Source organism: Cephus cinctus, unplaced genomic scaffold, assembly GCF_000341935.2.
Source record: "Cephus cinctus unplaced genomic scaffold, Ccin1 Ccin1_scaffold1137, whole genome shotgun sequence".
Classification (NCBI taxonomy): domain Eukaryota; kingdom Metazoa; phylum Arthropoda; class Insecta; order Hymenoptera; family Cephidae; genus Cephus; species Cephus cinctus.
In genome coordinates, this window is record NW_014333638.1 from 4,235 (window position 1) to 31,271 (window position 27,037).

The window sequence follows — 27,037 nt, forward strand, 5'->3', positions numbered from 1 at the left end:
TCTTCGAAGCAATCTTTAATATAGCAACATAGTCAGTCTTACAATAATAAGCCAAAAATACAATCTATATATCAAGCCTACGGGAAGCAGGCGAAAATTTATCATCCAGCATCAACCCATTTTATGCCAGCCTTTCTCTCTTCTCTCCGCAAGAATCGTATCACAAAGATTCGTTTAGGTGAAGTGTGTGTTAAAAAAAAGACATCGTATATTCATGATAAAAGTCCAAAGAGCCGAAAAGTAAAAAATTTCGCCTACATTCCCGTCGATAAATTTTACAATTTTACACATAAACAAACGTTACGACTTGTTGTTCTAGGCGAATACGAAATAGCGCGCGGTGTCCCAAAATTTTCAAGTTCTTCAAAACGGAAAATTCATACAGCGATCGTCCCGTCGTTTTAACATAACGTAGGATGCGTGTGCGTTTGAAATATTTCGCAAAAACTGTGTTCGAATTCGTCTGGCGGTTGCTCGACCGTCAATATAATATTCTACGCGCTCGATAGATCCTCCAATTAGAAAACTAATGTCTGTTTTTTTCTTTTTTTTTTCAATTTATTCGCGATACCCAAAAATCTAGTCTTGCGTTCGATCGTGCATCTTCGTATCGCGTGACTTGAATTCGACATTAAAAGCAAAAAAAAAACTTAAAAAGAGAGCGGCGACGGGCGCGAGATCGTAGAGAAAAAAATTATCGATTCTTCCCTTGCAAATGGACGATCGCACGCGAGACTCTTTGCGTCTTCTAGATGTAATGTAATTAATATAAAATTATAAAAGAAAGAGAATTAAATTATCATCTAAAACGCGAGAGCAGCGTCGTGGCTCCGAGAACAATATAATTCTTAGAATATATATGTATATATATGGTATATATATTACACATCGTACATATGTCGCACTTAGAATGTAGGTGGTTTAGTAAAGATTCGAAAAGAAAGTAACTCTTTGCTAAAGGAGAAGGATTTCGTTTCTTTTCGAATTCTCAATGTCGTCCCACTCAACTGAATCCACGACGCTATTATCGCACTGTGTTTAAAACTAAATAAAAAGGTAGAGGAAAATGGTTGATACAAATATATAGATATATTATAATATAATAGATAGTTATTTGATGAAACATTTAAAGCCTTACGTAAAATATACAGTGTTTTACGGTGTCCGTGTCGTGTACCTCATCATTTTGCGTCGCCGTCGCTCGCGTTCCTTATAATGTATATTTCCCCGTTTTCTGCATCCCTTCCTTTTCCCCATAATTTTTATGCATGTCGAATCACGTGGTTTCTATGCACGATGCGCGCGCGCCTCCATCGCGATTATCGCAAAGTTATTCCCTCCAATTTTAACTACTGCCTTACGTATTATCATCGAATATTGATATCTTTTGAAAATACTTTTTTCGAAAATCGAACGACGATAAATTCGGTACAATGAAATGCTGGATATTTTTTGTTTTTATATTTTTGTCCACCTATATATGTGTAAGTATGGCATGTGTGCGTTTATGTGTGTGTGTATGTATATATATATATATATATAATATTTGTTGTATATGTATTATGTATGTCTGCCTATTCTTGCACGAGAGAGCAGGAGCTACAGAGAATAGCACGTTCATTGTTTTATTTTATTATTATTATACTTTTTTTTTTCTTTTTCCTTCATCATTTAGGTTAATAGCATTTAGCGTTTTTATCGCGTGACAACACGCCAGACAGTCGCACGCTTTGAATATTCGAAAAAACTGGTAAGATACTCTCCTCCATGACGATTCTCACACGCTAATTTAAAGTACAAGTGTATAGAATATAGTATAGCGCAAGTAGTATCAAATCCTAAACGAACCGGCTACTTAAAAATTGATCCATGTCTTTTTTTCTTTTCCTTACGTAGATATGCACATTTTGTCGTCGTATTCGCCGCTGGAAAAATATCCATCTATAATCCGTCATTTTTAATGTGACTATTTCGATCATTAGTCCAATTGCGAGTTAGACTACAACGACGAATTCGTATTTAACAAATTTTATAATTTTAATGCGTTACGCTGCAAATCAAGTTGTTCTGTATTTTTCTTTTTCAATTTTCGAATTCTCTTGTGTGTAACCCGCAGTGATAATGAGCGTATTAGTTTTTTGAATTTGTTGTAAAAAGTTTCCTTTTTTTTTAATTAGAAATTCACTTTACTTCAGTTGGCAGTTGTAAGATTGAAGTGTAAAATGTATAGCAAAATTTTACGAGGCCATTTTTAATCTCTGATACGTTTTATTTACTGTCGATTGCGCATTCTACGTATATGGTGGAACGCAGGCAATCGAGGCTGATTGTATTGAAGTTTCGAGATTAAACTTTGTATGTAACGAAGAAGATAAAAGAAACAAAATTGCACAAGAGGGGCTTTCAAAGGCTGGGGAATAAAAGCCGTTCTATGCGTTAGATCAACCCCGTCACGTGTGGAAACTACGGTATTTGGGAACACACTAAAGTGAGCCCTTTTTTGACTATGAAATAAAATTCGAAAAATGACATCGAAGCTCTTAAGCTTCGATCGCCCGAGTTCGGGTTTGGACTTCCGTTTTCTTTATTAGTTATATTTTAGGGGTATGAAAAGAAATCAAATGTGAAAAAAAAACATTGCGAAGACTTTTGCCAACTTGCCGTACGTGACGTTTTGAGATTACAACAGAAACTCAACGAGTCCTTTTCCTATTCCCATTACGTCACATTCTATCTTATATCACACGTGGAAAAAACAAAACAATTTCCCTATTTATATGTCCGAACTGACTCGACGTGATAACTTGGGAAGGATATTGCCTATCTCGATCATCATTTGAAAATTCGTAGAAATTACAAGTTGTTTTGTTATGTTAGACGGTGCGATTGCATCCACGAGTCTCGCCACAACGCTTTATTTTTATTATTATTATAAATATAGTCGCGAATGTCGTAGGCAATTCGAATACAAATCACTAAGAAGAGCATCATAAAAGAATAAATAGTCGAAAGCGCGATGGTAATTTTGCGGTTGTAATGACCGCGAAAAATATGACATAGAAAAAGTATTTATTATATAAATATAGGGGATGTGATCTCACCATTGCATTTATGAATTTTCGTAATCATTAGAGAATACTACTGGAAAAGAAAAGAGAAAGAAAAAAATAATTTCCAGTACACGTCCTTTAAGTTCACGAATAATAATAGTGGTAGTGGGGGTAGTAGTAATACTAGTAGTAGTAGTAGTAGTAGTAGCATCAGCAGCAGCAGAGTAGTAGTAGTAGTAGTGATATAGTAGTATTTAGTAGTATTAGTTTCTAGTAATAGTGTTATTATATTGGAGAATAACAATTATAACTCGCAGCGTGTAGCAATAGTATTACAAATATTAGTAGTAGGTATGCAAAAATTAATTGTTCAGCTATTAGGTATTAAAAATAAAATTAATATTTTGTATTTTAGACTACTGTGGACCGCGTCAAAATTGATATATTGGTTGATTATTTTACTTCATCTCTTTCTCTTTCCTCTCCTTATCATTTTGTCATCGTCGCTGTCGTAATCGTCCTCGTCACGCTGTTTCAGTCAATCAGATCGGCGCGCATATTCTTCAGTCGATATTCTTAAGTGACTCGAGGTAATAATTTTGTTTACTGTCTCTCAGCGCATGCGCAACCAAATATACATGTAAATTGATATAACGATATTACATTCACACGACGGATTCGCAATACATAGCAGACACTCTGCGTCCTCGACGAAGTTGCAAACAATGAACGAAGCTAGGTAAAACGGCGCCGATGCGATTGGCTTCTTTGTTACAAGAATATGAAGGCTCAGCAGCCCTGCCACGATTCCTCTTGTGTGTTCAGTGTTATCGGCTCGCACGTCACAACGTTGTCAAAGAAGGAAACGAAATTGCATTCCCTCTCTAAGCAAAACGGCATCGTACGAAAATTCCGCATTTAAACGTAAATATCCAGTCTGTCGCTTTTTCCCTTCATTACCTTTGTTTCGTTTCAAAGAATACATAAGAGCGTCGCGGATTTAAATTCGTGAATAACTCATTGTTTTAATTTGTTTGATCTCTTCTATTTAATTCCTTCTTGGACCTTTTTTTAATCCTTCATGGCTTACTATATTAAATGCTCGCTCGCTTCGGTCTTACCTTCTATATTAAATTGCGTGTAGTTTATTATCGTGTTACTTGTGTAGTTTTGTGTTGGTCTTGAATGTACTTAACCAAATGTTTGACTACGTTTCATTTAACGGGGATGATGATTTATCACTAAGTTAAGTTTACACTTCCTCGTCCTCCTTCTGGTCTTTCTTATAGTGATCACGGATGTCGTACGCAGCTCTCTTTTGCAGTGGTAGATACATTGTTTCCTCGTATTTTCGTTATTATTTTTTTATCTTTTTCCTGTTGTCTTTTCTCTATTCTCGGGTTGCTTGGTCTGCTTCGTGTCTAACCTCGTATCTTAAGCTCAGCTCTGGCTGAGGATTCAGCTGGATTCCTTCTCCTTGGAGTCTAAAAGTATGACAATGACCAATAAGACATTTTGTATAATATAACAAAGATGTTTAAAAAATATTTCCAAACCATAAATTTATACCAACCAGTATCAGATTTGTCCTCGGATGTGCCATTGGTCAATTCTGGTTCCTTCTTCTTCTCTCCATCATCAGATTCAACACTGGAGGCTTTTTTCTCTTCCTGACTCGCTGCCTTCTTGTCCTTAGTTTTACCCTTGGCTGGTGTAGCTGGCTTTGGTTTTGGTTCCATGCTTGGGTCCAGGACAATCTTACCAATATTCTTACGGTCGTGCATCTTCTGCATGGCCTCAGCAACGTCTTCTAGAGCCCACGTAGAATCTACTACTGGCTTAATCTTGCCCTCGCTCCATAACTTAAACACCTGATTAACAGCTTGTCGTACAAATGAATGACCGCCATGTTGGTACATCAGGTGGCGTAGATTGAATCCAGAAAGTGTCTTGTTCTCGTCGAAGAGCTTTATCGGTGATACCTTATCCACTAGCCACCACTGTAATCAAAGACGATGAATGAAGATTCATACTTGGACCAAGTCAATATATTTTTAGCATCCTTTGAATCACTCACGGAACGTGCTGCCGAGAAGAAACTCTTGGTCTCGCCTGTTACCACGTTACTGGTTCCGTATAGAATATACTTTCCCATTGGTTTTAATAGGGCATGTCCTTTGTTACATTCCTCACCACAGAGGCAGTCCAGAAGTATATCAACACCGTCACTAGAGATTCTAATTAACAATAAAACGAAATATAATCGTAACACTGATATATAGATTTTTATACTAATTAATAGAATGGGATTCGTACTTTCTGACTTCACTGGTGTAGTCGCCGCCGCGTTCCAGAAGATAATCAATTGTACCAGCTTCCTTGAGAGCCTCGTGTTTCGATTTGCTGCAAACTCCGAAGATTGTAATGTCTTTTACAGTTTTCGCAAGCTGCACCACAGCTTGACCCTAAAATACAGAAGAATGGAGAACAGTTAATATTTTTATACTGATTTATTTTTTTAATAATTTAGAAAGTGCTCATTATATAATCAGTAATAGGGATAATATATTACAGACTCATGCTAAACATATTTCAAGATATCCAAATCGAAATAGTTCTTTCAAAAATATACGTCCGTTAACCGAAAACATTGTCGAAACTGGGTATCCGTTAATTTAAAGTTTCTAATGTACCATACAACGCAAATTCGCGTTCTCGTTCCAAATTGTTTACCATTAAGAATAATCATATACCATTCATCATTATCATTAAATAAGCAATGGCCATCTTACGGATCATTAAGATATAACGATTAGTGAGTTTAAGAAAAATTTTCCTTCGTATCAGTTCGGCCTTTTCACAAGCAACAGTAGTGTTCCTCTCATCAAAGGCCATAACCGTATATCTCATTCGTAATGTTCTAGGAGTTAAGAGGGCGTCAGTAGTATATAGAAAGACCAGAAAATCAGAATTCCGACAATTCATGACACTCCAGCGAGCTTAAGTAACGTGGACTCGATAAAGGGGACCTTTCATTTAAAGACAGTAAGAGACTTTATACTTTTCCGACGTATTTCATCGGTCTCCTCTTGCAACGTAAAAAAAAAAAAGAAATAAACTAAAAGTCAGAGAAAATAAAGATACAGGGATACTGTCCATTGGAAAAGAAATTCTGCTGAGCCGAGCCATACAAGATTTTCAACAGAACTGGCATTCATTATTTCCAAGAAGTGAGCGTATACTACTGGCTCCATCTTCTATTTCTTCTTCTTCTTCTTTGCCTCGCTGTATCCTCTACCTCCTCTTCGTTCCTATTGCAAGAGAAACTTGCCCTCTCACCCTCCTCTTAGCCCATTAACGCCGAGGTGATCAGAATTTTGACTAACTTTTCAACGTGTTTATTTATTATGTTATCGGACCAAAAAACTAATGCAATAACTCTATTCCTACGCGGAATTTGATGCTCTTTCAGAATCTGAGCTCAAAATTTCGATTAGACACCGAGAAAAAAAAATATGGCCGATTTAAACGTGAAAAACGTGAAAATTTTCGACAAAAACATTTTTTCGCATTTTTTTTCACAATGATAACACAAAGGTATTAACTTTTTACTATGATCAGAGGTGATCATGGCACTCGAACATTAAGAGGAATTTTTTTCAGAAAAATTCATCAATGCGTTTTTTCAAAATGGCGGCGAGAATGAAAAAATTTTATAAAAATCTTAATCTTTTGTTTTCTTAAAAACTATAAACTTTTAAAAAAAATTTCTAAGAACAAAAATGTCTTAAAATTAGTCAAATAACACTCTCAAATTTTTTCAGAATTTTTGGAGACAATTTTTGATTTTTGAAAATTTCAAAAAATCCAATTTTTCAAAAATACCTAAAAAATGCAATCTATATATATGCAATAATTGTTGGGCAAAAAAGCCCTGATAAAAGAAAGTTTAAAGTGAGAGGCAAGGGGACTCACGAAAAAAAAAGCACCCCAAAGGAGACAAAGTTCTACCACGTCCACGCCGTTGTCTCTGGGTAATGCTAAGAGTAGAAAAAAACAATGTATATGTACAGAATCAGCAAGGAAGTAGTCAAGGAATCCTCTCAAATTTTTTCAAAAATTTTTTAGGTATTTTTGAAAAATTGGATTTTTTGAAATTTTCAAAAATCAAAAATTGTCTCCAAAAATTCTGAAAAAATTTAACAGTGTTATTTGACTAATTTTAAGACATTTTTGTTCTTAGAAATTATTTTAAAAGTTTATAGTTTTTAAGAAAACAAAAGATTAAGATTTTTATAAAAATTTTCCATTCTCGCCGCCATCTTGAAAAAACGCATTGATGAATTTTTCTGAAAAAAATTCCTCTTAATGTTCGAGTGCCATGATCACCTCTGATCATAGTAAAAAGTTAATACCTTTGCGTTATCATTAGTATCTCCTCGGGCGGTTCATGGAAAAGGAAGGAAAAACGTACCCACCCAGAATTTTAAAGAGTCGCCTGAAATCGGCGGCTCGAGTTAAGCATAAAAATTCCGTGGACACGACGAGTATCTAACTGGTAAGAAAAACCCTTAAGAACATAGAGAATCAGAGCGTAAAAAGTGAATTACCCTAAGTGTACAAACGTATTATAAAATATTTAAAAAAGAAAGTATAAATTGCAACTGTGAAACTCAGGAGGAAACCGGATAAAAATAGACATTCAATGGCTCGTAAAGTATTTTTAGGAGACCATATACTCGATAGGGGTTAACTTTCTAAAAATATAATGTACCCTTACACCCCCTGTGAATACTGTTCACTGGCGCCAGTTTAACGAGAATAAGAACGCACGAGTCCAGTTAAATTGTTTTAGAAGTAGTCAACTACCATTGCTGTGTAATCTGGTAAAAATAATTTGTTTACTGAGACGGATGAAAATAGCTGCTCTGTATGCTATGTGTTTCATGGGGTTTGCAGGGAAACAGAGTCAGACGGTGTAATCACTGGAGAAAAGATACCTAAGCCCATAGAAGCCAATTCGTTGTTTTGGTCAGCACTGTAATTTTAGTAAAGTAGTTTATGATTGGTATTGATGATGCTAGGACATGGGGTAATCGATAAGGATAGTCAAGAGAGAGACAAAAAATAAAAAGTAAGGGGTACTATAGTGCGTAATGGAATTGATTTCAAAAAAAAAGTGTAAAAGCAGAAGAAACATTTTAATGAGAAAGGTCCTTGAATTATTAAAAATATTTAGATATACTCTTGAATGATTGTAATGACATTTCGAAAAATTCAGAACATGGCAAATTTAATTTCCTATTACTCTCCCATTTTGGAGTTGATATGAAGAAGAGATTAAATTATAAGAAATGAAATTTCGTACTAGACATGAGGGAACATTACCATTTCTACTAAGAATCAATGAAGAGAATAGTGTTATTATTGAAATGGATGTGCTGGGAGCAAAATGTATTTCTGTTATAATAATTGGAAATGAATTACGTAGTAAAAGATAGATTCATTCAGCAAAGAAAAATTCTCATTATGCACTTTCTTGGATCTAATTTTGTATTCATTGTTTTCCTCGTCTGTATCAATTTCTCGCGAGGACCTCTAATATCTGACCAAGTGATAAAAATATCAAGAGAGACAAAAAAGAAAGCACTAAAAAATGTTAAGAAACTCATGAATAGCCAAGAAACTTGACTCTGCCCAAAAGGAACAATGATTCCTTAAACAACTCCCTTGTCGTTATACTTTCTATCCCTTGCACTAGAACCCCAATGACCGTGAAGGTCTATTGAACTTAACCAGGGTAGGATTTCAAGATTATATTAGATACAGTCATTTATCTCGTTAATCATTCTTCCTTATACGTTACAATCAGACCCTTTGTCCATAACAGAGATGAGATCAGACCCCAAGAAGAAGAAATCAGACATCCATTATCAATGGAATAGTTCATTGAATGTTTGATAAGAATCCCATGAATAATTTGATGAAAAGCATCTACAAAATAGATGGATATTGTACTTAATATAAAAAATGGCTCTCCAAGTAATACATAATCACAATCATCATTCAAATTATCAGAGAGAAATAATTCTGATATAATTTGAGGCAATTTTATTGTAAAATTCGAGACGCTGAAGAAAACATAAATCGGTAGCGAACGCCGGTAAAGTTGATCAGACATAGGTGTGAACGGAGCTTAAAGTGGCACGTGGTGTGGTTTCAGACGGGCGCGGTCGCCGAGTAGGTGGTCGATGAGAGGGTTGCTAGGCAACAACCCCCATTCCAGTATCCCCCATAGATTTCATCTTCTCAACTTCTGTTCATGGACTCCGGGATAGGTGGAGGTAGCGGCGCATCTGGAGCTGGAAGTAAAGGGATAGAGAATGAGGGTGGATGATGGTGAGAGTTTCGCTCAGGGTGTAACCTGTTGAGCCGTATTGATCCCGACGACTAGCATCATCTTGGGCGATGCCAAGGTATAAAGGTGATGCTGCTGGTTGCTGTTTCTGCTTTCGTTCGGTATCTTTCTTTTCACATCGACTTCAAACATTTTCCTCGCCTTATCAAACTTCAATCCATTAAGCAATATCTTTAATAATATCAGATAAGATGCCAACCTAGAAGACGTCTAACTAAAACTATCTTCCAGAAACTTAAATAGATAAGCCATGGTATAATACGGAATAAAAACCAGTTCCGGAAGAAGGCACCGGATAATCCTAAAGTAAACTAGAATGAAAGGACAATCTCTACGTTATCCACAGACTTACAATATTGCATGAGAAATCTCTCAGAAGCTTGATACCAATCATGGTACGCCCAAAGAATACAGAATGGAGTAGACTACAATGTAGTATGATAAAGAACATCTTTAGTCCTCTCCTGGATCCTGTTTCAATCTTCCTGACATGTCAAACCACCAAGGAGAGTAACCAATCGATAGAAACCTACGAACCAATTACAACGGCGAGGCAATAATAAGCTGTTGATGGTTCGGCACAATTTTTCCAAGGACCTTCTAAATCCTCACGACGTGACGATTAAAGGATCCCAGAACGAGGACGTGACGTTGAACACCAAGTGAGCTGAGGTCATCAATGTGAACAAATTAAAAGTTCGTCAACTCAATACTGAGTTGATTATTTGCTCCTGGTAAACGTGTTCCTTGAGATAGAACTTTTATTAAAATAAAAATTGTAAGATCGCTTACCACACCGCCACCTGCACTGTGAAGCAGGAGACTCTTGCCAGGCGATAGGTTTGCCAATTCGAAAAGAAGCATGTAAGCCACGGTGTAATTCATCGTTATGGCTGCAGCATCCAGGTAGCTCATGCCTGCTGGTAAGGCGAAGACGTATGTTGCCGGAACAGTCACAAGTTCAGCCCATGCCTTGTGATCTGGTAGAGCCACTACTCGGTCGCCAACCTGGATAAAATACAAGGACTTCAGTGATACGCAGAAGACAACAGCAATTTCGTTGGATTAGGAAGCCTCCAAGTGCTAAGGACTAATTGGATTTCATAATTACATACTACTAAAACCAGGATTTGACTGTGTCGTACGTATAGTAGATAAGGTCAGAATATACAGTCGGTCTTGAATACTTTTTCCCCCAGTGTTTCCTTGGAATTCATAAAATGTTTTATTACCTCTTGGGAATATTTGTAAGTCAGGAACAATTTTCATGTCGTCGAATGAGAAAATAAACGTTCGTCGATATTAATATTCAAGTTGACTTGTCGCTTTTACAAACAGATTCTTTAATTAGTTGATATGATTTATTAGATTCGTGTGATATAAGGACACGCAGACTTCACGAGGAGATGCGGAAGTTCTTTAAAGATTAACCAAAATCGCGTGTCGTCAATTTCGACCGTAGCTGTGCCCTGTATTATAAAGAGAGGAACGAAAGCCAATGGGGGCGGGAGGGGGGAGGCTCGTAAAACTACCCTCCATAAGCACCCCTTCTATTTGAGCCACCGGGTCGTTTACACGTGCCGGTCTTGAACCCGACTTTGACCTCAGCAGGTTTCGCGACATTGCGAAAATAGACCACCCTGTGTGCCATTGGTATGAATCGCTGTAGAATAACGTGAAAATACCTGCTAAAGCCTAACAACCTAAATTAACCCTTTACACTAAACTGAATTTAAAAAAAAAACAATTTCACTCGATTCATAAAAATGTCCAATAATATATCGTTCATGAAAAAATTATCTCTATACAAATTTGAATAACCTAAATGGTGGATTAAAAAAAAACCCAATTTCATCAATTCTTTACAACTTCGTTACACGACTATATATGTATATCTATCTATCGAAACACGCGTGTTGCGGGTCTCGCTTCAAGAATTCCCGATAAATCATTGGCGAATACGAAAAGATTGCAAAAAGAAACGCGCCCTCTGCGTATGTGCCTTTATAACGTCGTCATCGTCCTGGACTCTCTACAAGGTGTCGTGAAACTATGGAAAAATACCCGAGAGATTTGTGTTTCTCATGTTGCACGAGGCTCACGCTGAACTTATTTTTCAATAACATACGTATGATGAATTCTAAAACCGCAAAAAAAAACACGGAGCAAAAAAATCCATAATAACAAACCATTGAAAAATCTTATCAATCGCTTACCCGTTAATAGTTAATAGCACAGACAAGATACGTATCCAATATACAGACGACTATCGCGTTCCAAGTTAAAACGAAGAAAAATCCCAACAAAACTGACCGCTTTCAAGAGACGAAGAAATCCGCATCACTCGTGTCCTTGGTAAACGAAAAATGCAAGAGAAATAGTAAAAGCAGATGAAACAGCTTAACGAACATTTTTGAACCCACCGCAGAGATAAGTTTTTCGTATACAAGGAGAAACGGAAAGTCATTTAGCAACCACAGAGGATGGAAGTAGTCACTTAGACGACTCGGTTTCGCTCTGTAAAATCGAACAAGAGAGGACTCTCTAATTCTGCCAGGTCACGAGACGGCAATTTTTCATTTTTCTTTCCCTCGGTATCTCCCTTACCCCTCGCATTGCACTCCTTCCACCCCATCTTCCTCCTCTCGCTCTCCCCCTCAACGCTGTACGTGCTGACGCACAACGACGCAACAGAACGACCAAACTGCGTCTCTAATTGTAAGACGTCGAGTACTGCGTTTTCCGAATACAAACGCCTTTAAGACGATATAAATACTTGTACGCGGTGGTCGTTCGTATCGTAAGAGAATTTTCCAAAAGTGCATAATCCCCTAGGCTCTTGTTATTTTTCTGTTTGTATGAAAAACATGCTGACTCTTACTGAATGTATACCGATAATATTGTCATTTAGCTGTTGGGACTTGTAGAGAAAATAATGATGAATCCGATGATCTGAGTCATTGATGTGAGAAAAGCAACTTCATCGCTATCGTATCGATTAAAGTGACGTTTCTAGGAACCATCGAGGCTGAAAAATCGAAACTTACGTCATCGGTATAATTATACGTATCAGAGATTCATTGTGACTTTCGCAATCCTGTAAGAAGCCTCAGAAAATTCTGAGATCTATACGGCGTAAAGGATGCTTATTTGCATCCGATAACGAGTTTTCGGACATTGGTAAACTTTCGAGGAGCTCTTTTTCTCGAGTAAAATGGAAAACAGAAAATTAAATTCGGACAAGTGCAATTAAGTCTTCTTCTCCCACGAGCTAATACCGTTGTTAGAGCAAATAGCCCTATTCGTTATATACATCTTTCCAGAAAAAAGTTTCCGATCTTTCAAAAAAATAATTCAAACGTCAATCTACTCACTTTGAAGTTTTCAACGCCTTCGCCAACTTGTTCAATGTCACCGGCACACTCTGATCCCATAATAAATGGCGTTTTCGGTGGCGAATCGATAGCACCTTGCCGAGCCATGAGATCCTGGAAGTTCAATCCGCTGGAACAATAAAAAAAAAAAGAAATCATTAAAGTTTCACGAATTCAGCTCCCTCTTCTGGGGCTCTGGCTGCCCTGCCTTTAAAAATATTTTCCCCGCTTTTTCCTATTCCCTTTCACTTACCAGAATCGTTCCAACATGGCGTAGTATCAACGTTACAGGAAATGAAAGTGGAATATAGCAAGGGTAGTTGCACGTGAGGCAAAAGGAAGGGCGTTAAAATAGAATCCTCGACATAGTAACAGGGTAAAAAGAGTACGGTGGACTTGTATAAATACACGTTACTCGGTACCCACCTAATACTTTATCCTAGGAAAGATAGTCAGGTATATAGGGTATCTGCCTGGAGAAGAGGGTAAAACCAGGGAAAGTAAAGCAGGCGCCTCGACGTCGAGACCGACGCCTGGCGTCTCACGCAACCGACATAGTCTGGATATCCGACTTCGGTACAACCAGCGACCACACTGCCTTGTACCGTGTTATTAATAATGTATCCCACTGCTAATGGACAGATAAGGCGATCGATAAGGTACGCAAGGTTCACTTGCAATTACAACCAGCGTAAAACAAAGTACAGTTTTTGAATTCAGGTATAATGGTTCCAGGTCAAAGGACAAGAAGATAAAGTTAATCGCAACTGCCATCTATGCATATATAGTGGAACCAAAACATCAGTACCACTTTGAGGGGACTTATTTATGTTTCGCTTCGTAAGGAGTTAGCCCCACAAAGTGGAACAGATGTTGTGATCCGAACCTGAAAAGCTGAAACCTAAAGCTGAAAATCAAATGAGGTTATCTACCTTAACTTTCGTGAAACCGAATCGATTTTCCATAATTATTTTTTATATTCACGTGAGGAAGGTCTAACGAGTTATAAAAACACGCAAATGTTTAAATATTGGTATTGGAAAAAATTATAATCGATTTTATTCTCTCGGTCTCTCTGTTCGCGATAGCCTCAGAATCTCCTGAACGAATTTTGACGTAATTTTATTATACAGTTCAGCATCCTTCCGGTTAGATTTTCATTGATATTTTATCACGTTACGACATTTAGGAGCGTAATTACATAATAACTAATAAGCAAAAATACATGTAAAAAACTGGTCATATCCGTTATTACTCTGAACCACATTTCATTCATAACGTTATTTTAGAAATTTTAAAATTTCATTAGTGTTTGATACTGAGCTTCCTGTAAATCAAAAGTCACCCCAATATCTACACGGACGGCTAATTTGTGCATATATAAATATATATATTTGTGTAGCAGGAAATTGCGGTTGCCGTAAACGATTTAGGCTTTGCAATTAAGAAACTAAATTTTCGCGACTTCGTTACAGGCCGGTGAGTAATACAAGATAAAAATAATATCTATAAACGAGAGCATGAATAATGGCCGAGTGCAAGAGTACGCGCACACGACCCAGAAAGATAATATTAAAATAAAAATAAATGCGATTTGACGTAATGAAATTCTGAGCCCATTGTATGGCCCACTTAGGACTAATCGGTTGGGCCAATACGAATAAGACAATTCACGTTTTTCGTATAAAACTTTGACACAGGTTTTTCCTTGTTTTCTTTCTTGTGTATCTTTCGCTTTTTAATCGCCCGAGAAAACTTTTGCAGTCAACTGTACCAATGCCTGACCATATTGCCATTGATACTACTGGGCAGTCTTCCTACTACAAGATATAGATAGATGGCATTGATAGGTATTCATTACAGTGGGATCTAGGATGCGAGCTTCAGTCGGAGAGTAACGGATATATAAAGAAAAGCTTAATAAAAGAGTATAATGTACGCAATGAACGAGTTAACAAATTCGATTAATTCATGAGTGTATCATGCTCAAAGTATATACCAGACACCACCCTTGCCCTACAAGTACATAAAGATTGAGATAGGAGTATCAAAAACGGATATCATACGGATCGAATAGATTTAACTGACGTACGTTTTAGATTTTGTAGATCAACCAAAAAATTAGATGGAAAGCAGAATTTTTTTAACGGTATAAAAAATTTTGCGAAATATATTGACTACGCAAAAATAGTGTCTTTGGAGAGTGACGTCATCGATACCCTATGAAATTTAAGTAGACTGATATAATCTTTATTAAAGTTTAATTTAACTCTTATATCGAATGTTACCTTGGTAACGATTGGCAAGGACTGTGAAAACCCAGAAGGTTCTAGAAGACGTAATAAATATCTAGAAGCATCCGTGTTAGATTCTGATCTTCGATCTATCCAGGACATATAAAGAGAGCAGCAAAGCCACTCTGGAGTAATGGAGTCTTAAAGAAAATTCGTACAATGGCGTCAGGTATGCAACGCATCTATAGGGGCCTCTAGAATTGGGATGCCCACAGAAAGAGGGAGGAGAGGGAACCTTCGGAAAGTACAGCCAGTCCATCCTGTCAAATCTCAAAGGCGTCGCTGCGCAACGCCTGCGAGTACGAGACTCCCGCACTCCCGCCCGTACGCTTAATTCCCTTAAATTGCGTCAAATTGAGAGGAATAACTTTCTTTATCCTCCTCTGACAATTGAACGCGAAACATCGTCGTATCCGAAGCCGACGTCGTCGGCGTCCAACGTGCGACGCATGCAACTTACACAAAGGGTCACCGGTATACGGTGAGAGTTCGAATGCAACCTTCCAATTCCTGCCTTTCTTTCTCCGCCATTCGTGTAGAGAATCGATCGCTGAGACATTCTAGACATCGAGGCACCCGTCGCGCCATTAAAAACGGAACCGCATTCGTTTCGGCATTACGGACTTGCGTGACAGCGTTGCTATTGAAGTGAGCCGAGGTTAGGTTGGGCTATCAAGAGCCGTTCTAACTTGCATTACTTTTCAAACCGCGAGCATGCAAATGGTATTTCGAGGTTATGGGTACGAGTGAAAAATAAATATTCCAAAGTATACACCAAGAATTAGACCCATGCGTTCTTCTCGACGTATTTTATTCGTTTTTTTTTCGCAAAGCTGCAAAGAAAATCGATATCGACTTTTACTAGTGCAACTGCGACGTCGTGAAAAACACGTCGTATTATTTTGCAGAGATGACCCAGGCAGTCAGGAGTTATCGTTGTTTTCGAGCGGACTGAAACACCGATACGGAGTAGCGGAAAAACTCTTTGTTACGTTACGTTTTGTATCGTATGTAACGGGCAGGCGAGTGACCAATAGGTGTGCGTATACTGGGCCCGATCGAGTTATATGTGTAGAGTTACCCACTGGTTTCTTTCTACTCCTCTTTCTTTCATTCTTGTCCTTCTCCTTTCATATATCGATACCTGCGATTTCGTATATACAATGGTCACCGGGATACGAGCAGACGGTGAGCGACGTTTTAGAAGGAAATAGTGAAGGACGGTATAGGGAAATAAAAAAAGAGAGAAACCTAAAGATGCAAGCACTGTGTATGCCGTGAACACTGAAAAATGCGAAAAAGTGCTGTCCAAATGGAAGAAACTGTAAGCGGTAAAATAAATTGCTTTCGAGTCACCCTGTATACCAGCATAGCAGATGCGATAGAGAGAAACGGTTTAGGATAGCAGCTGCGACTTTCAATAGATTACCATTGTTTTTGTGACTCACTCGCATGAGGAATGCAGCATCGCAGTTTATATATATAGGTACACCATATACAATATATTTATGTATACAGATCTATATAACTGTATCAATTATATCAGTCAGATTTCGAAGCAGTCTAACGTTAATTTTGATTAAAAAGTAATATACAGAATGGTAGAGATAGGCGCGAAGAAAAATTTGGTAAATGAATGCAGTATGTTTAAGTATATTGGGAAAAAAATGACACGCTTCCAAATCCTTAACAATTCTACAGCAATAAAAAGAAAAATTAAATAACAAATTTTTCAAAAATTATTAATATACGTAATTCCATTGTTTTTTTTCGATGGCGCAATAGTTGTCTTTTGAATGCTTATTAATTTCCATAACTACTGATAAATGTTAAACGAATGACGTATATTTATTGCATTTCTCTGACTGCGAGTGTCGCTGCGTAATTCGCGAGACTTCGCAATGACGTACAGCGCCACGTCAATGGAAACAATATTAATCACTCAAGGTAAACCTCGTGGATGAATTAAATATCATTGAACCGAGACTACTATTCATTAGTAGCAAGAAAAATGTTGTAATCCTATCACGGGTCCACGTTAACGAACGATCTGACAAATTAACGAGTATCCATACCAGCAGAGTTGAATTATCCGTGCCGTTATCATCATGGATTAATAAACTCATAGGTAATTAACTGTAGTGACACAATTGAATCAGCAATATAACCGGTTAGGCCAGTCGGGAAATTAAGTAACAAATAAAAAAACTGCATATTGTATAATCGAATGACAATGAGAGGAAAAAAGATAAAAAATAAGAAAGGAAAAGAGAAAAAAAGAAAAAATCAGATAGTCTTTCCCGTGTCGGTTTCTTCTCGAGTGCAAAATTCATCGTCCAACCGCAGACTGCAGATACATAATTACTCATTAAATAATTCGTTATCAACACTAGACCTACCGCCAATTTTTAATAAACGTATTTTTGCCTTTAAAAGGTCCAAATGACCTGTCGATCGTAGGTTTAGCGTTAATTGATACGTGAATCGTTAATTCATCGTGCGCACAATATTTCGTGTGACGCATAATGTTACACATTATAGAGGTATACAAAACGGGTACGAATCTCAAAGCAATGTAAGAATAGTTTATTATATTTTTCCAGATGACCCTTCGTAGGACCGGAAGTGACCTTGGGACCTTGAGTTTCTCCCTCGCATTACCACTTCCGGCGAAGCAGAGACCCGGCATATATGGATGATTCGTGTACTCGCAATTACCCCGACAAAAGAATATTCTAGAGTGGAATCTTATATTGAAAAAAAAAAAACCGTAATGATACTTCAAATAAATATTTTATCAGAGCACTGATGCATATTTCAGGGGGGAAAAGTTAGAAAAAAAAAAAAAATTTCCATCTTATGGATGAATCATTACAGAATTCCGGAACGATTTCCAGTCACGAAGAGATATAAAAAGCAATTCGAATTGTTTTCCGAGTAACGTTTTCAAGATAAATTACAGCACATAAATATAACATGCAGTACTATGTGGGTAATTGAATACTTGACAATTTCAAGTAACAAATAAATTTAGCAAATATAACAACACACATAAGGACTACGTGAATTCATATACGCGTAGGTGTACGCGAGGAGCGCGCACGCCGGAACGTGGATGCATTTGTGTAGACAAGGGATGGTTAAGCATGGAAGCAGATGTCACTATAGGTTTCACAGCTGGCTCATAGCCAGACGCGATCCAGTGTTTGCGCACCAGGAGATCATCGCCCCAGGAATACCCGGTACGTATCATCGCTGAAAGCGTCTGAAAAGATTTTCTCGAGACGATCAAACCCACGATCGGTAAAACATCCAGAGCAAACATCCTAAGGAGGGAAGGAAGTTTTGACGGTCTCGTCGAGAATCACACACCACGTGTATAAAGTAGTCGTGCCTGCGATCTTGATGAAGGATATATATCCTAACCAACACTGATCTTTAAACACCAACATCCTTTTAGGGTAAAACTTTTACTGGAAATAAAATTTAAAAAATTCAATTTCAGAATACCTGATCTATAATAGTTTCGGATTTTAACTGAAAAGAAAAAAAATATTTCACATACTCATTTTATATCTCAACCTAAGATTCATTTTGCATGTTGGGAAATGCTTGTTAGTTGTAAACAATGGAATCTAGATGTCTGGTTGAGATATTGATCGATGAAGGGTGAATCTTGCATGCATTTCAGTGCTTACACGAATCGATCGATACGTTAACAGTAGCGTAGCAACATTTTTATTTTATTAGAGCGAACATTCTCAAGCTACCCGCATATTTTAAAAGTCATGTTCAACATTTTCATTGTGCTAAAAAATGTTCCAATATTCGTTAAGCGTACATTGCATAGAGTACCAATTAGCCAGCACTCAATAGCACGACAATACTTGGAAACAGGTCGTATCTAAAGAAGAAAACATCCACAGCCAAAACATTCATACGAAGAGATAATGACCACGTTACGCCGCACGAATAATCCCGTGCATACAAAACGCAGGTTTTGACATTTGATATTAGCGCCAGTATGTAGATATCCCGTGACTCTTCCAGGCCACTGATGTGCGTATTAATTTCTCTATAAAATTAATAACGTAAAATACCTAGTGCATTCGAGGTCCGCGCAAAGCCTTTCTATAAATACAGGGTGGTCCGTAAAGTAACTTGCCTATATCAAGCCGATTAGAAGCTATAGAATTTTTAACTATGAAAATTATTTCACGAACACCCAGTACAACGAAGCATGTCGAATATTATTAACGTTCAATAAAATTCAAGATACAGAACCTCGCGCTGCTAACGCGAATAAGTATAGTGCAAATAATGGACCCATATAAATAAATACATAACATAAACACCATATAGAACTGGCATGCACATCTAGGAGTAAATAGATTTATATTGAACAGAGGGTCAAATAAAGTCACCCCCGCATTTAGTAGCCGCTATATACTACCCCCACAGTCATCGTCCATTTTATGGTCGCATAAAATCATACATCTCGAATATATCATCGCTACGTTCTACGAGAGCTGTCTGTCGTCCCTCTCTCCCTCCAACCCTTCCCTCATTCTCTCTCTCTCTCTCTCTCTCTCTCTCTCTCTCTCTCTCTCTCTCTCTGTCTGGGGTGGAGGGGGAGGGGGTGCTGTTGGATATAGATATAGATTAGTACATGTTATACTGACGAGTGCTTTATTCTGCACAAACTAAGAGTGTTGAGTGGCACGTGTATGAGGAAGTGCAACGCGCATGTGCGAAAGTACATAGTATACACGCATCATACCCCATAGACAAAGTCTATATAATAAAATATATGGTGTACAATCCTTATCGCGAAGTACCGAATACGATAGAGTTTGTATAGAGTGCCGAATAGAGAAGACGAAACAAGGATAGGAGGCAGCACTATACATGGGAAATATATTCTATGGGACATCCACTGTAATCAATCTCAAGTAAAAAATTTAATTTTGAAAATTGAGGGCCCGTTCAAATACTAGCTAGGTCTGCACGGACCCACGTTTGAAAAGGGAGGCGTAGAGGGGGAGAGGGTTAGACAGACCCTGAATGAGAATTTCTCTACAAGGGGTGCATGACACATGAGGCATAACGGTTGGACTCTTATGGGGTGTTGGCCTAGGTGAAGACAGGGTGTATATCTGGCATGACATTCTATGGGGTGTTGGCCTAGGCAGTTGCTTGTATGGGGGTTCGCATAGGCACGTGTGTACTTCCAAGTTCTAGCCATGGGGGTGCGGGAAGTCATGGGTGTGGTCCGATCAATACGCATACCCTATAGATCTATCACTAGGTATTCTGGCTGTACGCGCTCTGAGGTATATCTATGTATGTTACGTAGGTTTTCTGATAGGGTTGTAGGTAGGCTAAATTAGTAGATAGAATATCGCATTAGGTTAGACCAAGTACTTTCTAATGTATGGAATCCATATAGCGCATAATATATTGTGTATAGTCAATTGAATCATAAGGCACAATTATTATTATAATATTAATTATAAAAATGTGATCTTATAATTTTTGCATTTTTTCAGCTTTTTATAAATGCAATAAAAAACAATCGTGGCTTGAGAAGCACTCACGCGCTTTAATAAAATCACTAATTAAATTTTTCAAATGTCATATGGTACATAACGTTCTATTATTTTTTTTCGATTTATTTGGAAGATATGCAATTAAACATCACGTCAACATTTTCTTAGTTTACTGCATAATTTTTATGACATTCACTTTGTTCATTTAGTATGAAAATTATGTCTTCTGACAGTGACTACCCAGGAATCACGATACCCCGGGCCCAGACTCGACCAGCTCTGGCCACTCCTGGCCCAGCCTGGGGCTAGGGTAACGGCGTTTCCTGGATAAATGAATATGACGTCATCAACCGATAACATTTCACTGATCTTATGTATCATATTTACTGTCAAAAATGTATATGCAACGTGCCCTCTGAATTCAACATAGTGTTATTAATTATTTATATACAATTTAAAGTGTCAATATAACATAGGTCGCACAAATGTAAGCATCAAATCGCATCAAGAAAATCAAACGTCATGTCTTATCCTCAGAAGCCAGTTTATCACAGGTATGGAAGTTTGGCGAGTATGTAAAAAAAAATGGCGAAACGGGTTTGAGCAATATCTACTGTGTAAGTCGTTTGGTTCGTTAGCTTCTCTGGCCTAAATGCTAGGGTGCGTGTGCGTTCTGCGTCCTAAAGAATTGCAGCGTGAAAGTTAACTTGGCAAATCGGGGGAGAATTCGTTGGAGAATTAAAATGAAAAAAAAAAATTAATCCATGGAATAAAAGATATATGATTGAAAGTATATCGAACATATAAAATATCTTTGGATAAGGGCGAAAATAGAGAAAATCATATCCGCGGCTCAACTGCTCACCCCTCAACATCATTTGTAATAGAACATTTTCTTAATAGCCATATAAAACACATCCACGTTATAACCCCCATGAGAATAATTATCATGGCTCGCTAACATACCAACTTATTAACGTACGTACATATGCTCAGTTAGTATGGCAGCCTTCGTGGTTCCTGTATAATGTATGATATATATATATACGTATAGCATAGAATAATCGAGGAACTGTAGACGTTACCAGTAGACAGAGAACAGTTCTTGCTCGAAATAACTAATAAGGAAGGAACTATTGAAGTAAAATATATTTATGTACAGCATGTGTAATAATACCGATAGTAATATCAAGAGGTGTATTATTAGCAATACTGTTTTTCTCGTGATATTTAGAGCTTTATAATAACCAAGGGTTCGTGGGAAAGGCACCATTTACGGTAGATCGGATGTCCAATGAAAGACTGTATTATCTTTGTTTAACGAGTTATCGCTCTTGCGATTCTAGGAGTCATTTACAGAGTCTTTTTTTTTCCTTCCCCCTCTCTCTCTCTCTCTCTCTCTCTCTCTCTCTCTCTCTCTCTCTCTCTCTCTCTCTCTCGCTAGCCTCTCTTTATATTCCAGGCTTTATCGTCACTCGAACGTATTCTTTGACCTAGCTCGTTAGGGAGGCAATAACTGAAGGAGGAGTTGAGTAATTTCAGTACTAAAGATAAAGAAGAACACAGACAACTTTTTAATCATAATCCGTAATGAGTATTCGAAGAAGCGAAACGGTGGGCGCAAGTGTAACGGGTGTCTTTAAAGTTCGTGTAATGGAACAGGGAGTGAAGGACAATAGTCGGAGACCTTGGAGAAGAAGAGCAGGTCAACGTGTTATTCCAAGATTTTGTTAAACCCCATATGCAAGATGGGAACAGCTGCGTTCGCTTAGGGTGCTTCTAAGAAAGACAAAGGAGAACAGGGATATCCGAGGCTTTTCAGAGTGTAGACTTTTAAAAGGGATGGCGAGGAGGGATGGAAAAGTGTGCGAGGGGAGGTTGAGAATTTGAAACTTTCATCGGTTTCTTTCCAATAGGAAGAAATAGGAAGAGAGTGGCGGGGGCAGCAGAGAGAGAAAGCATAAACAGCCCCAAAGAAGAAAACAACCCTCTACAACACTTAATCCGCCCCTGGATCTATGTGAGCGTGCTCGTAGCTCGCGCAGTCAAATTATTTAAGCCAGCAGCAACGTATTATATATTTCTCTATGGGGGCCATTTTCTCATCAATGCCAATGGCTTTTATGAATCGTGAGTCATACGTGAAAAGGTCCGCGCGCCTTTGAGGGACGCGCTCCCACAACGCGGGTTGACAGAGTCGCCCGCACGATATGTTACTGAATACTCGCTACCAGACATACAGAAGACAGATGGAAGTACAGGCAGAGTCTTTAAGAATCTTCTTGTATTATTACTATGCCCCTTCTTGTAATTTCCGTAAGGTTCGAGAAGCACTTCATTTGTTCAATTTTTCCCCTTACCAGTCAGATACAAAATATTTCCGAATTTACAACAATCGGTTTGTCGAAATTTAACGGACTTTTTTTTACGTATTTTCCACCCGACTGGATATTAAGAATCACCCCCGCACGACTCTTATTTGATTTATGCGTTATTCTAAAAATCAGGACAAGAGAGCAAAGAACGCGACTCCTGTATTCCAAAAGCGCTTCGTTAACGTTGATTGGTTTTTAAGTGACAAGCTTGTAGTTTGTACCAGGTGGGGGGAGGGGGGGGAAGGAATGAGGATGAGACGAGCGAAGGTAGAAGAGGGCAAACAAACTACTGAGATTTTATTAATTATCGTTTTCTCTTGTATAGTCGCACGATGACTCACGATGACATTTTATCCATATTTACACGGTTTAATCAGGTATGAAAATGCAAAAGAAAGACAAAATAATTAATCAGCATCCCGTGTCACGTATCAACTATAGATAGCATATGAGTTTGAATATAGGCTGAGCTATTAAACAATATTGATTTATTGATACTCGATCGTTCGATATTGTCTTGTGTTAGCGTGCGATGTAGTGTAATAACAAATTCCAAACGATACGAGCTACGATAAACGTCGAGCAACTCTGTAACATCATAAAGTCCTTTAACTTGAATAAAACTCAAGACTGTTCCAGTACGATACAGATGGAACCCGTCATACATTTTTGAATGAAAAAACCTAACAATTAATTTCTGTAGATGACAAATCCGGATTAATCAAATTTGATCTAGCATTACATGTGTGCATCGATATGACAAAGAACAAAGAAATAAACGACATGCTATAGTGATAACAATTCCTTTTTTTTGGTTCGCAGAGCACAACGTACGCTAATTCTGGAACGATGGAAGCTTCTAGCTACTCCAAAATGAATTTTATGAATTTTTTACACATCAGAACTGATGTACTGGGTTTGGAAAAAATGCCATGATACATATAAGTTATCTATATCTTTAAAGCTGATGCGCAGTTCATAGTTGTTTAACTACAGCAGGTAACAAGGAACAACCAACTCTAAATGTCAAAATTGTTTTGCTTGGGACATAGCCAATTGGTTAGTCAGTTGTAAACACGTTTGAAGATATTTTCTCTAAATGGTAGGACAAGTGCAGGAAACGATCGATCGACATTGTAGAGGCGACACACGTTTGACAAAATCATAATGCGCAATACATTATATTGATAGAGATTAATTTAGTTTTAAGGAACGGATGATGGAGTTAGCCAATTCCTTCCGGTTGGCTGAATTCGGTAAAACGTGGAGAAATTTACGAATTTTCCAGAAGATGAGCTTGCTCCAAAAGCATTAACTCTTGGCGTTCGTAATACTTTTTGGCATGGTTATCTTGCCGGCAATATTCTGGCTTTCGACCACAAAGAGTTAAGTGTGATATGTATACAAATTTAAAGAGAAAGGAAGAAAAAAATATGCATATAAACAAATGAAAAATTTCATGCGACTCACCAAGCTTTCACTCTGATTAGAACCTCTCCTTCACCAAGGGTGGGTTCAGGTTTCTTAAGGACCTTGACGCTCTTTAGTCCCCCAAATGCATTAAGGACAATCGCCCGCATGTCCTTTGGGTCTGGCGTCGGCTTCTCCTCACCATTCTCCTTAGGTTTCTCGCCTTCGCCGTTCTCCTCAATTTTTTTTTCTTCCTCCTTAGATTCCTTTATCTCCTTAGGCTCATCCTTGTCGTCCTTAGGAGCCGGTGAAGTCTCCTGCGCCGGTTTCTCACCCTCGACGATAGGACTCGTTTCGTTCTTATCCTCAGCCATTTCTAATTCCGTTATCCTTCAAGATTTAATTTGAAACCGATTAATAGGTAAGTGCCTTGACTTTTCCTTTGTTCTTCTTAGCTTCGCCAAATTACGCCGACGCTAACGCCAAACCAAATGGAGTACTTTTGCTTGTGCTGCTGTTGGTGATCCTCCGAGCTCCTCCTGGATGGAGAGGGGATGGCGAATAAAAGGGATAAACACGACTACAAACTAGTCTACTTCCACACCCGACAAGAGCTCACGTCGTTCTGCCGTTGCCGGCTCCCTTGCCGGCTCTTGGCAGGGCGACGCTGCGCAGCATTTCCGTTGCTAAGCAACCGCGCATCTCCCACTCCTCGTCCTTTAAAAGGGACTCATGCCTCACCAATGCGAATCATCGTCCAGTAACAGGTGCCCCGATATCGCCTGGTGTGCATTGCGACTAAAGGATCTCCTACGCCCGTCAAAAGTAGTTCCTTGATATGTACGTCTAACCTAGAAATCAAAACGACGATAACAAATATCAGAAACACTTAAACACTGTATGTCGAGAATATAAAAATATACAGTATTTTTTAAAATATAACCATACAGTAGCGGAAAACATAACCTATATTATCTAAGACAATCAACATTTTTCGGAATGTGTGATATGCTACTGATAACGATCATCCAGAACTGGGTAAACTGATTTATGTTCTCGTTGAATAAAAAATATGCTTTGTAATTGTGTGCAAACTGTCTTGGGAATTTTATGCTCTCGAATATCGTCAAAAGAAAATACTGGAGGTATGAATCTGATGTCATGTAAGAATTATTCTAGAAAGTCGGCTAGCTATACCCAGCACGATTTCAATTTTATTATTCAATGAAGCTACTGAACTGCAGTTGTGCATTTCTATTTTTAATATGTGAAAGGGTTGTCATTCATCTCTTTGAATTTTTTTTATTACCTCTCTATATATGTTTGTGCCTATCGAGGTGAAATGCAAATAATCATCTATTAATACTATTCTTATAGCGTTCCTGTACTTCTAACGAAAATCTTTCCAGGAAATAGCATTCATAATCCTCGTGGAATGTAGATCTCACGTAGAGCACATCTTTTGTCGTTTAGATAAAAATTCTTGGGACTACCCTGAGCAAGACACTCGACTAAAATCCCTGCCCTGGGTACACTAAAAAGGTTCCTCTATCTAAAGTCTTTAATTTAAACCAATCGTTAAGATTTAGACGCAGCATTTAGGAATGCCATTCATTCACAAATCGTACTTTTAAATCTAAATATCAACCTCTTGATGAAGTTGAGCAAGATAATAATATTTATAAGTCAAATTTTTTATCTAATAAACACATATTATCTAGATAATAATAAAAGAATCTATAACAAGTGTAAATATAACTGAATGAAATACATAATCCCCCTTCTGTATCTTCTTTCGATCAGGCAAACAATCGGTAGTTAAAAACCAAAGCATCCTAAGTAATTAAAAAACAAAAATATTAATTGGAGAGAAAAAATGAAAACGTAAATTACCGATTGCGAGCTAAGCACGTAAAAAGTCTGACTCTCCAGAAATCCCACGTAGTTAATAAATGATTTATATAGGATTTATTTATATGTATACACATGTCGTATATACAATATCAACACGTAGTGGTATATCAATCGATCCACATTGCGTAAAATACGCGTGAAATACAATCAAGTATGAAAGTAGATAGCAGTTTAAAGGATTTCATATAAACGAGATAAAATTTTCCGTGAGTCTCCTTTCGGTTTCACGGATGATCGAGGCCGCCAACCAGCAGTCACATATACACATGGCTGTGTATATATGATACTGGGTGTAACGTAGAGGGCGGAAGCGTGCGTGTCATGGGGAATGGTGGCATCTTCATCATTTTTCGACGCCGGTGACTAATACTTATAACGGCGCGTTGTCGCAAATTCGACGTTGGCGTCGGCGCTCATCGTCCTCGTCCCATTCGTTCCTTGTAAAGTAGTCCTAGCAGACGACACCCGACGTCCTTGATTGTATTACTACGCACCCGACCGGCACACGCACGTGCACGCGACGCAACGACAAGTCAGATTTACCCGCGCTTCGTGAAAACGAGTTCTTTCTTTTTTTTTCTTTCTACACTTTTTTGCGAACCGCGACGCTTATGTATTCAATAATATATGCATTGCGATTTGTAAGCGGATTA

At 38.0% G+C, this 27,037-nt stretch overlaps 1 protein-coding gene across 1 annotated transcript; it reads right to left on the reverse strand.

The window, feature by feature from the left end:
* On the reverse strand, positions 1-25,090 carry LOC107272210 (synaptic vesicle membrane protein VAT-1 homolog-like). Its single transcript, XM_015749132.2, has 8 exons — positions 24,971-25,090; positions 24,531-24,860; positions 12,843-12,972; positions 10,261-10,476; positions 5,367-5,515; positions 5,128-5,287; positions 4,624-5,050; positions 1-4,534 (listed from the first exon to the last, which is right to left on the reverse strand). Exons 2-8 carry the CDS (start codon positions 24,842-24,844, stop codon positions 4,509-4,511), a joined length of 1,422 nt encoding a protein of 473 aa, XP_015604618.1. The 5' UTR covers positions 24,845-24,860; positions 24,971-25,090; the 3' UTR covers positions 1-4,508.
* Between the last annotated feature and the right edge of the window lie 1,947 nt (positions 25,091-27,037).